At 42.2% G+C, this 13,999-nt stretch overlaps 1 protein-coding gene across 2 annotated transcripts in view; it reads left to right on the forward strand.

The window, feature by feature from the left end:
* The window catches only part of LOC121551630 (brain-specific angiogenesis inhibitor 1-associated protein 2-like protein 1), a 70,342-nt gene that overhangs the window by 15,976 nt on the left and 40,367 nt on the right, over positions 1–13,999 (forward strand). The window contains exons 1-2 of one of the 2 annotated variants that reach the window (XM_041864338.2): positions 11,609–12,568; positions 13,918–13,979. In XM_041864338.2, coding sequence (XP_041720272.1) covers positions 12,520–12,568; positions 13,918–13,979 — 111 coding nt within the window. In that variant the 5' untranslated portion in view covers positions 11,609–12,519. Of the gene's footprint in view, positions 1–11,608; positions 12,569–13,917; positions 13,980–13,999 lie in introns of those variants that run through there. The other variant, XM_041864337.1, reaches the window with a different exon arrangement.

The raw sequence follows: 13,999 nt of genomic DNA on the forward strand, positions 1-13,999 counted from the left end.
CTCACTGTCTCTGAGATGTAACCCAACTCTCTGCTCACTGTCTCAGAGATTTAACCCAACTCTCTGTTCACTGTCTCACTGTCTCAGAGATGTAACCCAACTCTCTGCTCACTGTCTCACTGTCTCAGAGATTTAACCCAACTCTCTGTTCACTGTCTCACTGTCTCTGAGATGTAACCCAACTCTCTGCTCACTGTCTCACTGTCTCAGAGATTTAACCCAACTCTCTGTCTCACTGTCTCTGAGATGTAACCCAACTCTCTGCTCACTGTCTCACTGTCTCAGAGATTTAACCCAACTCTCTGTTCACTGTTTCACTGTCTCTGAGATGTAACCCATCTCTCTGTTCACTGTCTCACTGTCTCTGAGATGTAACCCAACTCTCTGTTCACTGTCTCACTGTCTCTGAGATGTAACCCAACTCTCTGTTCACTGTCTGTCTCACTGTCTCTGAGATGTAACCCAACTCTCTGCTCACTGTCTCTGAGATGTAACCCAACTCTCTGTTCAGTCGTCACTGTCTCTGAGATGTAACCCAACTCTCTGCTCACTGTCTCACTGTCTCAGAGATGTAACCCAACTCTCTGTTCACTGTCTCACTGTCTCTGAGATGTAACCCAACTCACTGCTCACTGTCGGGACTCCTCACTGTCTCAGAGATGTAACCCAACTCTCTGTTCACTGTTTCACTGTCTCTGAGATGTAACCCAACTCTCTGCTCACTGTCTCACTGTCTCAGAGATTTAACCCAACTCTCTGTTCACTGTCTCACTGTCTCAGAGATGTAACCCAACTCTCTGTTCACTGTTTCACTGTCTCTGAGATGTAACCCAACTCTCTGCTCACTGTCTCACTGTCTCTGAGATGTAACCCAACTCTCTTCTCACTGTCTCTGAGATGTAACCCAACTCTCTGTTCACTGTTTCACTGTCTCTGAGATGTAACCCAACTCTCTGTTCACTGTCTCATTGTCTCTGAGATGTAACCCAACTCTCTGCTCACTGTCTCTGAGATGTAACCCAACTCTCTGTTCACTGTCTCACTGTCTCTGAGATCTAACCCAACTCTCTGCTCAGTGTCTCACTGTCTCTGAGATGTAACCCAACCTCTGCTCACTGTCTCACTGTCTCACTGTCTCTGAGATGTAACCCAACTCTCTGCTCACTGTCTCTGAGATGTAACCCAACTCTCTGCTCACTGTCTCAGAGATGTAACCCAACTCTCTGCTCACTGTCTCACTGTCTCAGAGATTTAACCCAACTCTCTGTTCACTGTCTCACTGTCTCAGAGATGTAACCCAACTCTCTGTTCACTGTTTCACTGTCTCTGAGATGTAACCCAACTCTCTGCTCACTGTCTCACTGTCTCAGAGATGTAACCCAACTCTCTGTTCACTGTCTCACTGTCTCTGAGATGTAACCCAACTCTCTGCTCACTGTCTCTGAGATGTAACCCAACTCTCTGCTCACTGTCTCAGAGATGTAACCCAACTCTCTGTTCACTGTTTCACTGTCTCTGAGATGTAACCCAACTCTCTGCTCACTGTCTCACTGTCTCAGAGATTTAACCCAACTCTCTGTTCACTGTCTCACTGTCTCAGAGATGTAACCCAACTCTCTGTTCACTGTTTCACTGTCTCTGAGATGTAACCCAACTCTCTGCTCACTGTCTCACTGTCTCTGAGATGTAACCCAACTCTCTTCTCACTGTCTCTGAGATGTAACCCAACTCTCTGTTCACTGTTTCACTGTCTCTGAGATGTAACCCAACTCTCTGTTCACTGTCTCATTGTCTCTGAGATCTAACCCAACTCTCTGCTCAGTGTCTCACTGTCTCTGAGATGTAACCCAACCTCTGCTCACTGTCTCACTGTCTCACTGTCTCTGAGATGTAACCCAACTCTCTGCTCACTGTCTCTGAGATGTAAACCAACTCTCTGCTCACTGTCTCACTGTCTCTGAGATGTAACCCAACTCTCTGCTCACTGTCTCTGAGATGTAACCCAACTCTCTTCTCACTGTCTCTGAGATGTAACCCAACTCTCTTCTCACTGTCTCTGAGATGTAACCCAACTGTCTGGATGGTTGGTTTGAAATCTGAGAAGTAAACAGAAGTGCAGCAGTGCACAGTGTCATCTCTCGTGTGTCTGCCAGGAAGCTCCTTCTCAACCAGTGCTGTGAGGCAAGTTTTCAGTCTCGCTGTGAAAAAGTGAGTTTTGTTGGGACAACATTGGGACAACGTTCCTATTCTGTCCTGTCACCATGGATGGACAGGTTATCTGAAGACCCATCTGGATGGTGCCTTTGTCCACTCCAGTGTTGTGAAGTAGGATGTTGTCTCGCTGGGACAATGTTGGGAGAACGTTTCCACTGTCCCGTCACACACACACTGCCCTCTGCGCCATTATTTTGAATGGCTTCCAACCCATTTTAGATAACCCATGCTTTGCAGTGTGTCAGGTGGCACCTGCTGTTGATGCTAGGATTATTTCGCCCGCAGTCAAAAACATTGGAGGCATAGAGATGCTATTTCCCCAAACAACTTGGAGTGAGTGTATTTGTGGGTACATTCCAGATGTTATCATATTTAAATTATTATGATTATTTGTACATTGTATACTGCAGATTATAAACTGGGTGGTTCGAGCCCTGAATGCTGATTGGCTGACAGCCGTGGTATATCAGACTGTATACCACGGGTATGACAAAACCATTTATTTTTACTGCTCTAATTACGTTGGTAACCAGTTTTTAATAGCAATAAGGCACCTCGGGGGTTTGTGGTATATGGCCAATATACCACAACTAAGGTCTGTATCCAGGCACTCCGCGTTGCGTCGTGCTTAAGAATAGCCCTTAGCTGTGGTATATTGGCCATATACCACACCCCCTCGGGCCTTATTGCTTAAATATACACTGAGTGTACAAAACAGTAGGAACACCTTCCTAATATTGAGTTGCACCCCCTTTTGCCCTCAGAACAGCCTCAATTCATTGGGGCATGGACTCTACAAGGTGTCGAAAGCGTTCCACAGGAATGCTGGCCCTTGTTGACTCCAATGCTTCCCGCAGTTGCGTCAAGTTGGCTGGATATCCTTTGGGTGGTGGACCATTCGTGATACACACGGGAAAGTGTTTAGAGTGAAAAACCCAGCAGCATTGCAGTTCTTGACACAAACTGTTGCGCCTGGCACCTACTACCATACCCCGTTCAAAGGCACCATTCACCCTCTGAATGGCACACATACACAATCCATGTCTCAAGGCTTGAAAATCCTTCTTTAACCTATCTCCTCCCCTTCATCTACACTGATTTGAAGTGGCTTTAACAAGTGACATCAATAAGGGATCATAGCTTTCACCTGGATTTACCTGGTCTGTCTATGTCATGGAAAGACTAGGTGTCCTTAATGTTTTGTACACTCAGTGTATATAATTGTCTAAGTTAAGTTTTGGGACGAAGACCATAACCTCAAAAATGTAACCTATTGTTATTGGTATTCAACTTGCCTGGACAGCAGTCTGTCTCAAAGAAACGATACATTCATGTTGCTTTATTTTAGAAAGCCAGTGACTGTTTCAAGTCTCCCCATCTAAACCTGTAATGAGTATCACTGAGCACTGCAGTCATATTGCTGTACAGTCATCTGTCTAATTTGCATTTGTTGTTTCCTGCAGCCATTACTGATCCAATCTCCTTATCATGGAATAGTTTCCTTATCCTGGAATAGTCCCAGCACTGGCCTCTCTCAATACACTCTCACTGACCAACTCTCACTGACCAACTCTCACTATATTAGTTATGTTTATGGCTGCATCTCAAATTAACCTATTTCCCATAAGGCCCTATTCCCAAGAAAGTACACTACATATGGAATAGGGGACCATTTAGAGGTTCCTTAATGTTATGAAAAATCCCTAACTGAAAAGTGAAGTTTCTTTTCACTCACAAAATTAAAATCACGGTGCTGTTATCACAAAACACATTATTTTCTGTGTTATAGCCTAACTAGACGATAGGCAATAAAGGCCTCTGGAAAGTTTTGTAATGTAAGTACAACCAGAGAGGAAAAGGTTAACTTTAGGCTACTTTGGTGAATTTGCAAGGCATTCAGATTACAAAGACATATGCGCCCCCCGGATCTTTCTGCCTGCCCCCTCCTCTCTCTCCCTAATGCTGGCTCGCCTGTGCCGTATTCATTACACTGATTCTGTTGCAAAACGATTCTGAACGGAAGCAAATGGAACGAAACTGGGAGGGACCTACCTGAATTTGTCCAATAGAAACTCTTGTTTTAGTTGCAAACTGTTTGCACTAATGATTACACCCCTGCTCTTTCTCTTCGCTAATGATGTGAGTGTGTTCAGTCTTCGGTCTGTTGCATGTAGAATATCCTAGCCTATTCCTTGATGGAATTCCTTAAAAACAAACAAAAGATAACTATTGTAAAATAAATTGTGTCCGTAAAATGTATATAGTATGTATAAGCGGGAAGTAGAAGCCTAAGTGTTGTTGTCCATTAGTTTACTCCAATTAGGGGAGGGGTGGTAGGGTTAGGGGAAAATAATAAATGAAAATATATTTTTAAAAGATGTGTGTGTGTATATATATATATATATATATATATATATATATATTTTTTTTTTTTTTAAATATACAATATAAAATATATATTGTGTGTATATATATACAGTGAGGGAAAAAAGTATTTGATCCCCTGCTGATTTTGTACGTTTGCCCGCTGACAAAGACATGATCAGTCTATAATTTTAATGGTAGGTTTATTTGAACAGTGAGAGACAGAATAACAACAACAAAATCCAGAACAATGCATGTCAAAAATGTTATTAATTGATTTGCATTTTAATGAGGGAAATAAGTATTTGACCCCTCTGCATAACATTACTTAGTACTTGGTGGCAAAACCCTTGTTGGAAATCACAGAGGTCAAACGTTTCTTGTAGTTGGCCACCAGGTTTGCACACATCTCAGGAGGGAATTTTTCCCACTCCTCTTTGCAGATCTTCTCCAAGTCATTAAGGTTTCCAGGCTGACGTTTGGCAACTCGAACCTTCAGCTCCCTCCAAAGATTTTCTATGGGATTAAGGTCTGGAGACTGGCTAGACCACTCCAGGACCTTAATGTGCTTCTTCTTGAGCCACTTTCGTTGCCCGGGCGGTGTGTTTGGGATCATTGTCATGCTGAAAGACCCAGCCACGTTTCATCTTCAATGCCCTTGCTGATGGAAGGAGGTTTTCACTCAAAATCTCACGATACATGGCCCCATTCATTCTTTCCTTTACACGGATCAGTCGTCCTGGTCCCTTTGCAGAAAAACAGCCCCAAAGCATGATGTTTCCACCCCCATGCTTCACAGTAGGTATGGTGTTCTTTGGATGCAACTCAGCATTCTTTGTCCTCCAAACACGACGAGTTGAGTTTTTACCAAAAAGTTATATTTTGGTTTCATCTGGCCATATGACATTCTCCCAATCCTCTTCTGGATCATCCAAATGCACTCTAGCAAACTTCAGACGGGCCTGGACATGTACTGACCATTATCAGTGGTCTTGTATGTCTTCCATTTCCTAATAATTGCTCCCACAGTTGATTTCTTCAAACCAAGCTGCTTACCTATTGCAGATTCAGTCTTCCCAGCCTGGTGCAGGTCTACAATTTTGTTTCTGGTGTCCTTTGACAGCTCTTTGGTCTTGGCCATAGTGGAGTTTGGAGTGTGACTGTTTGAAGTTGTGGACAGGTGTCTTTTATACTGATAACAAGTTCAAACAGGTGCCATTAATACAGGTAACGAGTGGAGGACAGAGGAGCCTCTTAAAGAAGAAGTTACCGGTCTGTGAGAGCCAGAAATCTTGCTTGTTTGTAGGTGACCAAATACTTATTTTCCACCATAATTTGCAAATAAATTCATTAAAAATCCTACAATGTGTTTTTCTGGATTTCTTTTCTCTCAATTTGTCTGTCATAGTTAACGTGTACCTATGATGACAATTACAGGCCTCTCTCATCTTTTTAAGTGGGAGAACTTGCACAATTGGTGGCTGACTAAATACTTTTTTCCCCCACTGTATATGTGGCAGGGGGACCTTGCGGGCGCTGCAGGATTTCAGTCCTTCACGGCGTAGTGTGTTACCAATTGTTTTCTTGGTGACTATGGTCCCAGTTGCCTTGAGATCATTGACAAGATCCTCCCATGTAGTTCTGGGCTGATTCCTCACCGTTCTCATGATCATTGCAACTCCACGAGGTGAGATCTTGCATGGAGCCCCAGGCCGAGGGAGATTGACAGTCTTTTGTGTTTCCTCCATTTGCGAATAATCGCACCAACTGTTGTAACCTTCTCACCAAGCTGCTTGGCGATGGTCTTGTAGCCCATTCCAGCCTTGTTTAGGTCTACAATCTTGTCCCTGACACCCTTGGAGAGCTCTTTGGTCTTGGCCATGGTGGAGAGTTTGGAATCTGATTGATTGATTGCTTCTGTGGACAGGTGTCTTTTATACAGGTAACAAGCTGAGATTAGGAGCACTCCCTTTAAGAGTGTGCTCCTAATCTCAGCTCGTTACCTGTATAAAAGACACCTGGGAGCCAGAAATCTTTCTGATTGAGAGGGGGTCAAATACTTATTTCCCTCATTAAAATACAAATCAATTTATAACATTTTTGACATGCGTTTTTCTGGATTTTTTTGTTGTTATTCTGTCTCTCACTGTTCAAATAAACCTACCATTAAAATTATAGACTGATCATGTCTTTGTCTATATTGTGTATATATATATATATATATATATATACACACTACCGGTCAAAAGTTTTAGAACACCTACTCATTCAAGGGTTTTTCTTTATTTTTACTATTTTCTACATTGTAGTGAAGAAATCAAAATATATTGCCACACTTTGCCTTGATGACAGCTTTGCAAATGTATTTTGTATGATGAGTAATTTGTGTAGGTAGGAGGCATATGTACTGGCCCAGTCAATGTTACAGTAAATGAGATATGAGTAAATTAAGCTATAGTATAGAGTTGGAAGCAAGTCAGATGAACCAAACCAAATAAAATAAAATGTTATTTGTCACATGCGCCGAATACAACAGGTATTATATTATATTCACTTACTGTGAAATGCTTACTTACAAGCCCTTAATCAATAATGCAATTTTAACCAACAATGCAATTTTAAGAAAATAGAGTTAAGAAAATATTTACTAAATAAACTAAAGTAAAAAATAAATAAATAAAAGTAACACAATAAAATAACAATAGTGAGGCTATATACAGGGGATACCGGTACCGAGTCAATGTGCGGGGGTACAGGTTAGTCGAGGTAATTTGTACATTAACATTTACATTTTTGTCATTTAGCAGACACTCTTATCCAGAGCGACTTACAGTTAGTGAGTGCATACATTTTTCATACTGGCCCCCCGTGGGAAACGAACCCACAACCCTGGAGTTGCAAGCACCATGCTCTACCAACTGAGCTACAGGGGACTATAAGTAGGGGTAAAGTGACTATGCATAGATAATAAACAGCGAGTAGAAGCAGTGTACAAACAAAGGGGGAGGGGGTCAATGCAAATAGTCTGGGTGGTTATTTGATTAATTGTTCAGCGGTCTTATGGCTTGGGGGTAGAAGCTGTTAAGGAGCCTTTTGGACCTAGACTTGGCGCTCCGGTACCACTTGCTGTGCAGTTGCAGAGAGAACAGTCTATTACTTGGGTGACTGGAGTCTTTGACAAAAAACAAATTGGTACCACTAGTCTTTCGGATGATACCAACAGATTTCATCACTTTGCTACAGACAAATTGAATATGATCTTTCCAGGATAACTTTCCATAAATTAGAACTCAGAGGAATCTAGTGGATTAGACTTGTTCCATTTCAGTCCCACCAATATTGAGATTCTGGCAATTTTTTTCTGCAGCATTGACGGTCCCCAAGAACACAGTGGCCTCCATCATTCTTAACTGGAAGAAGTTTCGAACCACAAAGACTCTTTCTAGAGCTGGCCGCCCGGCCAAACGGAGCAATCAGGGGAGAAGGGCCTTGCTCAGGGAGGTGACCAAGAACCCGATGGTCACTCTGACAGAGCTCCAGAGTTCCTCTGTGGAGATGGGAGAACCTTCAAGAAGGACAACCATCTCTGCAGCACTCCACCAATCAGGCCTTTATGGTAGAGTGGCCAGACGGAAGCCACTCCTCAGTAAAAGGCACATGACAGCCCGCTTGGAGTTTGCCAAAAGGCACCTAAAGGACTCTCAGACCATGAGAAACAAGATTATCTGGTTTGATGAAACCAAGATTGAACTCTTTGGCCTGAATGCCAAGCATGACGTCTGGAGGAAACCTGGCACCATCCCTATGGTGAAGCATGGTGGCAGCATCATGCTGCAGGGATGTTTTTCAGCAGCAGGGACTGGTAGATGAGCCAGGATTGAGGGAAAGATGAACGGAGCAAAGTACAGAGAGATCCTTGATGAAAACCTGCTCCAGAGTGCTCAGGACCTCAGACTGGGGCGAAGGTTCACCTTCCAACAGGACAACGACCCTAAGCACACAACCAAGACAACGCAGGAGTGGCTTCTGGACAAGTCTCTGAATGTCCTTGAGTGGCCCAGCCAGAGCCCAGACTTGAACCCGATCGAACATCTCTGGAGAGACCTGAAAATAGCTGTGCAGCGACACTCCCCATCCAACCTGAGAGGACTTAAGAGGATCTGCAGAGAAGAATTGGAGAAACTCCCCAAATACAGGTGTGCCAAGCTTGTAGGGTCATACACAAGAAGACTTGAGGCTGTAATCGCTGCCAAAGGTGCTTCAACAAAGTACTGAGTAAAGGGTCTGAATACTTATGTAAATGCGATATTTAAGTTTTTTAAACCTGTTTTTGCTTTTTCATTATGGGATATTGTGTGTAGATTGATGAGGGGAAAAAACGATTTAATCTATTTTAGAATAAGGCTGTAACATAACAATATGTGGAAAAAGTCAAGGGGTCTGAATACTTTCCGAATGCACTGTATAATCATGGGCTATAAAGATTTTATCCACAAGTTGCAAAAGAGCCATATCTGTGGAGTAGTTTTCATGAAAACCATATTGGTGCTCATATAGAATATAGTGTTGATTTAAATGTTTCAACATTCTCTTACACACCAATTCATCTAGGATTTTAGAAAAACATGGTAGTACAGATATTGGGCGATAATTTGTAAAAGATCTTGGATCCCCAGATTTATAGAGGGGAATAACTTTGGCAATTTTCAAATCTTTAGGAACAATACTAGTTTTGGTGAAGATATACGTTAGAGGCTCAGTAATCGAGGAAGACACTGATTTCACCAAAGAGGCACCAATCTCATCATGACCTTCTGCTGATATCTTTAAGTTACGAATTACCTCCATCACCTCCATTACATCAGGAGGATCAAACTGAAACAGAGAAGGGAAATGTCCCTTAATGTAATCCAAGGGATTTCCATCAGTTTTCTCAATTTTCTTTGACAGAGAGGAACCCACATTCACAAAAAAAGTTATTAAATTCACATGAAACAACATCAGGATCACTATAGGTCTTATTTCCAACAATAAATTGAGATGGGATGGTTGTAGATGCCTTTTTGTTATTCAACAGTTGATTGAGGATTTTCCAAGTTTACTTTATATTATTTAAGGATTCTTGATATTTGTTAGTAAAATACAAAAATTGGGATATCCGAAGTAGGTGAGTACATTTGTTCTTATACTTTTTGTAATTTGCTGAATTCAGGGGAGAGGTATTTGTGAGAATCTTTTTATACAACTTGTTTTTTTTTACTGAGGATTTTTTGAGACCGGTTGTAAACCAAGGTTTCCAGAACCTTTCTGCTGCTCTCTTATGTTGTTTAACTAAGGGAAAGCAGTGGTGAAATACAGAATTGAAAGATGTGAGAAAAGTCTGGTAAGCAGACTCCACATGGGCCTGATTATCAACATTTTCCCATGAAATATCATCAATCAACATCTTAAAGAGCTCACAATTACTTTTGTTAAATATTCTACATTTAATGCTACTAATCATTCCCATCTGTTCATTTCCAGCTGCCAAAGAGAAGTGGAAAAGTGGAAAGTGGTCAGAAATGTCAGTATAAAATATACCTGTATAAGCCACATTTATTCAAAGAAGTCGACGTGCAAGGAGTCGAGGAATCAATTATTTTGGAGTCGATTCTCCACCACTAGGTCATTGTCGTTAACAATTGGAAAAATAGCAGAGAAAGGCAAGCGACAGCGGTGAAGTCCCCTATGGCAATATTTTGTGAAGTTAAATGAGAAGGAAATGCCAACTTTGCGAGGTGGAATTGAGGTACATTAATGGTAGAACATGTGCAATGCTTAACCATCTGAAAGGGACGCACCTTGAGACCCAAACCGTTGCTGGCAGCAGCGCAGCTGCATTGTGAATTCATGTGGAAAACTGATCAATGTTAAGACATTTTTTCCATTTGTCACATCCCTAGTACCATTCATGATTTTCCTCATGGCTCATTGAATAGGGATTACTGAGCTCATAGCACCAAGCCCCACCACCACGTCTAACACCACGTCTACCACAGACAGACCATACTCATGAATCAGTCAGGATCAATATCGTCTTTGGCAAATTAACCTGTCTGTGGGTGGACCATATCTAGGATTGGTTATTGTAGTTTGGTTGGGTTTGGTTAGGTAAAACCAATGGATAATACTGGCAGTATTTATACTAGGCTATTGTCCATCTGGACAGGGTTGTGCTTCACACTGCACTCAATTGACCATGCTTGTGTAAAGGACATCACGCTGCTTGCTTACTGAGTACCACTTCCTTCCGATTCGGCTCATACATGGTGCGAACTCGGGGACATCTGCCTTGCTAGCACACATGACCGTCCTCCCTTGAGAGCGTCTTAGCCTGATCGCGCCACCTCAGAAGCTAGCTAATGAGGGGACGCAAGCGGGACACTTAAGGCTGAGAAGTACGTTTCAAACATCCCCATGTGCTACACTTGTTGCTTGGCAACATTCTGTCCATAACACACTGCATATAAACAAATGATTAGTTGGATTGTTGTTACTGTAAAATATATGCTCTCCAGTCTCCACTTAGTTTTAGGCTCAGCATTAAAATGTTTGCCTTCTTGAAACTTAGTTATACAAAAAGTCAACATGTGGTAGTCAGTAGGACATTGCAAGCTACATTTTCAAAGTATTATAGCAGCAGTTTAGCTTAGATGAAGGAGCTGTGTTGTCAATGGATACTTTGCTACTTTTTTAGCTGGTGAATTATTTTGTGGTGAGAGATAATTGTATTTAAGTGACACTAACAATGGGATAAATTGAATGGTAGGTCAGGGGTCTGAACATGGTGCCATGCACAGGGCTTCTTTCACAGATCTTTCTCTCTCTCCCTGCACAGGCCTCTCTCTCTCTCTCTCCTTCCTTTTTCTCCTAGTGCCACCCCACTTTATGTCCCCCCCCCCCCCCTATCTACCTCTCTCCCTCCCTCTCTCTCTCCCTCCCTGTCCTGACAAAGGGCACATTTACCAGGATGTTCTGGTGCCCTTTAGTCAGCAATGTTGTTTGAACTGTGGTGAGTATGCCAGCCACAGCCCACAGGGCAGGGTGGGGCTGGAGACTGGGAGAGGTAGAGTGGAGTGGCTTAGGACACACACACACACTGGGACAGGGTGTGGAAGTGTCTTAGGGCAGGGCAGTGTTTAGGTATGGTAATCCAAGGGTTAATAACGAGTGGAGCTGGGCCTGGCTCATATGGCACAGTATTTATTTTCATGTTCCACCATATCACAGCAGCTTATGTATTCATAACATGTGAATACAACATTCATGAAATGTAAAAGTCTGTGTACTAATTGTTGGTATATTGAGACCTTTAGTCACATGTATTATCTTGGAACGTGTAATGTTGTTGAAATGAAATACATTTTACTGTTCATGTGTAGTCTTATGATTATGACTAATCACAATATAATCATTGAACAATACTAGCCTTCATTATGCAATGTTCAACATTAAGTGAACAAAGCTTGCTTCATGTGAAACCATCCAGAAACGCCTGGGTTGCGTTTGTTTGATCAAGGATCAGTCACATACTGACACAACAGCACCTTCCTCTCTGGGTATTTCTCAGAGCAGAGCCATCACTGTCTGCTGTAAACAAACACTCTTGAATAATATGGAAATACTGGATGAGTAGTGTATAGTTAATTCGTCATTTATTCAGTCCCACACTAAAGCTCTCTTCCTGTATAGTGTATCACTACTGTATTTAATGCACTGAACCACTCGACCTCTGCCCTCGCTCCTCTCCCCTGCCATTGTGTCCCAGTACGGAACATTCTGTCTATTGTATTGTATTATTAAACTAATCTCTTGTGTTGTTTGATCAGAGCTTTCTGACGCAGTCTCTCTGCTAGCTCTGTGCCACAGAAGAGGGAGAGACAGCCAATAGCCTGGGGTGACATGGAATGGAAAATCTCTGTCCAGACAGACAGTCAAAGACTTTCATCAGGTTAACATCATATAGCCAGGCCACTGTGTAGTCTGACATACAGTGTAGGAGGTGGCCTAATCACAGGGCTGACCCGCTTAGCTCCTGCTCATTAGCAACCAAATGGAAGTTAAGACTGAAACAAGGAGATACTTGGACTTGTCCAATAAGAAATACTCATTTTATACGTTTTAACAGTAATGAACACGACCCAGGTTTGCATCATACTGTGTAGGCCTAGTCCAGGAGGTGGTCTAGTAACAGGGCTCACCCACAGTCCTCCATGGGTTAGTAGCTACTCAGATATAGACATGATGGTTTCAGGAGATACATTACACAGGGGTGGGATTGAATAAGGAATCCCTTACTTCCTGCTGATTATATGCTTTAATTATATTCAGTTTAATATAGGTTTATTTGCGTAAGATGCTTCATTTGATTTAACGTGTTATGACAGAGGCATCAGTAAAACGATATCCTTTCATCCATTTATTAGCAACACGTATTATGATAATCAGTCAGAAGTGCCATGTGGGTGGATCCTTATTATATGAATTGAGTGTTATGATTTCCAGTTGCTTTATGGTATTATTATGTTTGAATCCATTTTTGATTGGCTGTTGAGGAACATGCAGAGAGTGATATTGTTTTTGGTTCCCTGCAGTTAGAGCTGTTTTTGATTATCTAACTGCAGCTGGTAACAACACACTGTTTCCTCAACGCTAGTGAATATTTATAGGGTTAATTTTAGTTTACAACTGAATTAAAGCCATCCTGGGTCGTATTCAGTAGGGAGAAAACATTTTGAAATCGACTGAACCGCAGGAGATACGAACTGAGCTTGTCCAATATCGACACAGATTTCCATTTTCTTTCGCAACACATTGCTTCAGTGTGCCCTACTGAACATGAACAATGTGTGTTACAGCATCTCACAAATAAATCACTGTTCTGTCAGAGTTGTCAACATTGTTTCCTTTCCTTCACCTTTTTGTCAATTCAGCACTTGAAGTCAGTGGGATGTGTACTGTATGTCTTTTCTCTTTATGAAGGAAAGCAACCATTGGAGACTGTGTGCATTTTACTGACTCCCTTTTTTGGGGGTTCTGACATATTCCCCTTCACGAAGAAGTGTACACTCCCCCACATGCATTTAAAAGCATTGGATTGGTGCAAGCAAGTTTCCACCATATTCCTTCCAACAGTCCATTCCTTTGAAATCTAATAGTGCACACTTCAGGAGAAGGGTAGATAATATGTCCGCTAATGCACACTTCAGCAGAAGGGTAGAGAATCTGACCGAAGCCCTAATCTTGTTTCCCCCCCATGAGCCAAGCAGCCAATCAGTGCCTGTCTCTCTCTCTCCACAGGCGTGGTGCTGATGGAGATATCTGAGGTCCACAGGAAAGTTCACCTTGAGCTAGAGGAGAATGTGAGTACTTGTGTGTGTGT

Source organism: Coregonus clupeaformis, chromosome 35 (genome assembly GCF_020615455.1).
Source record: "Coregonus clupeaformis isolate EN_2021a chromosome 35, ASM2061545v1, whole genome shotgun sequence".
Lineage (NCBI taxonomy): Eukaryota > Metazoa > Chordata > Actinopteri > Salmoniformes > Salmonidae > Coregonus > Coregonus clupeaformis.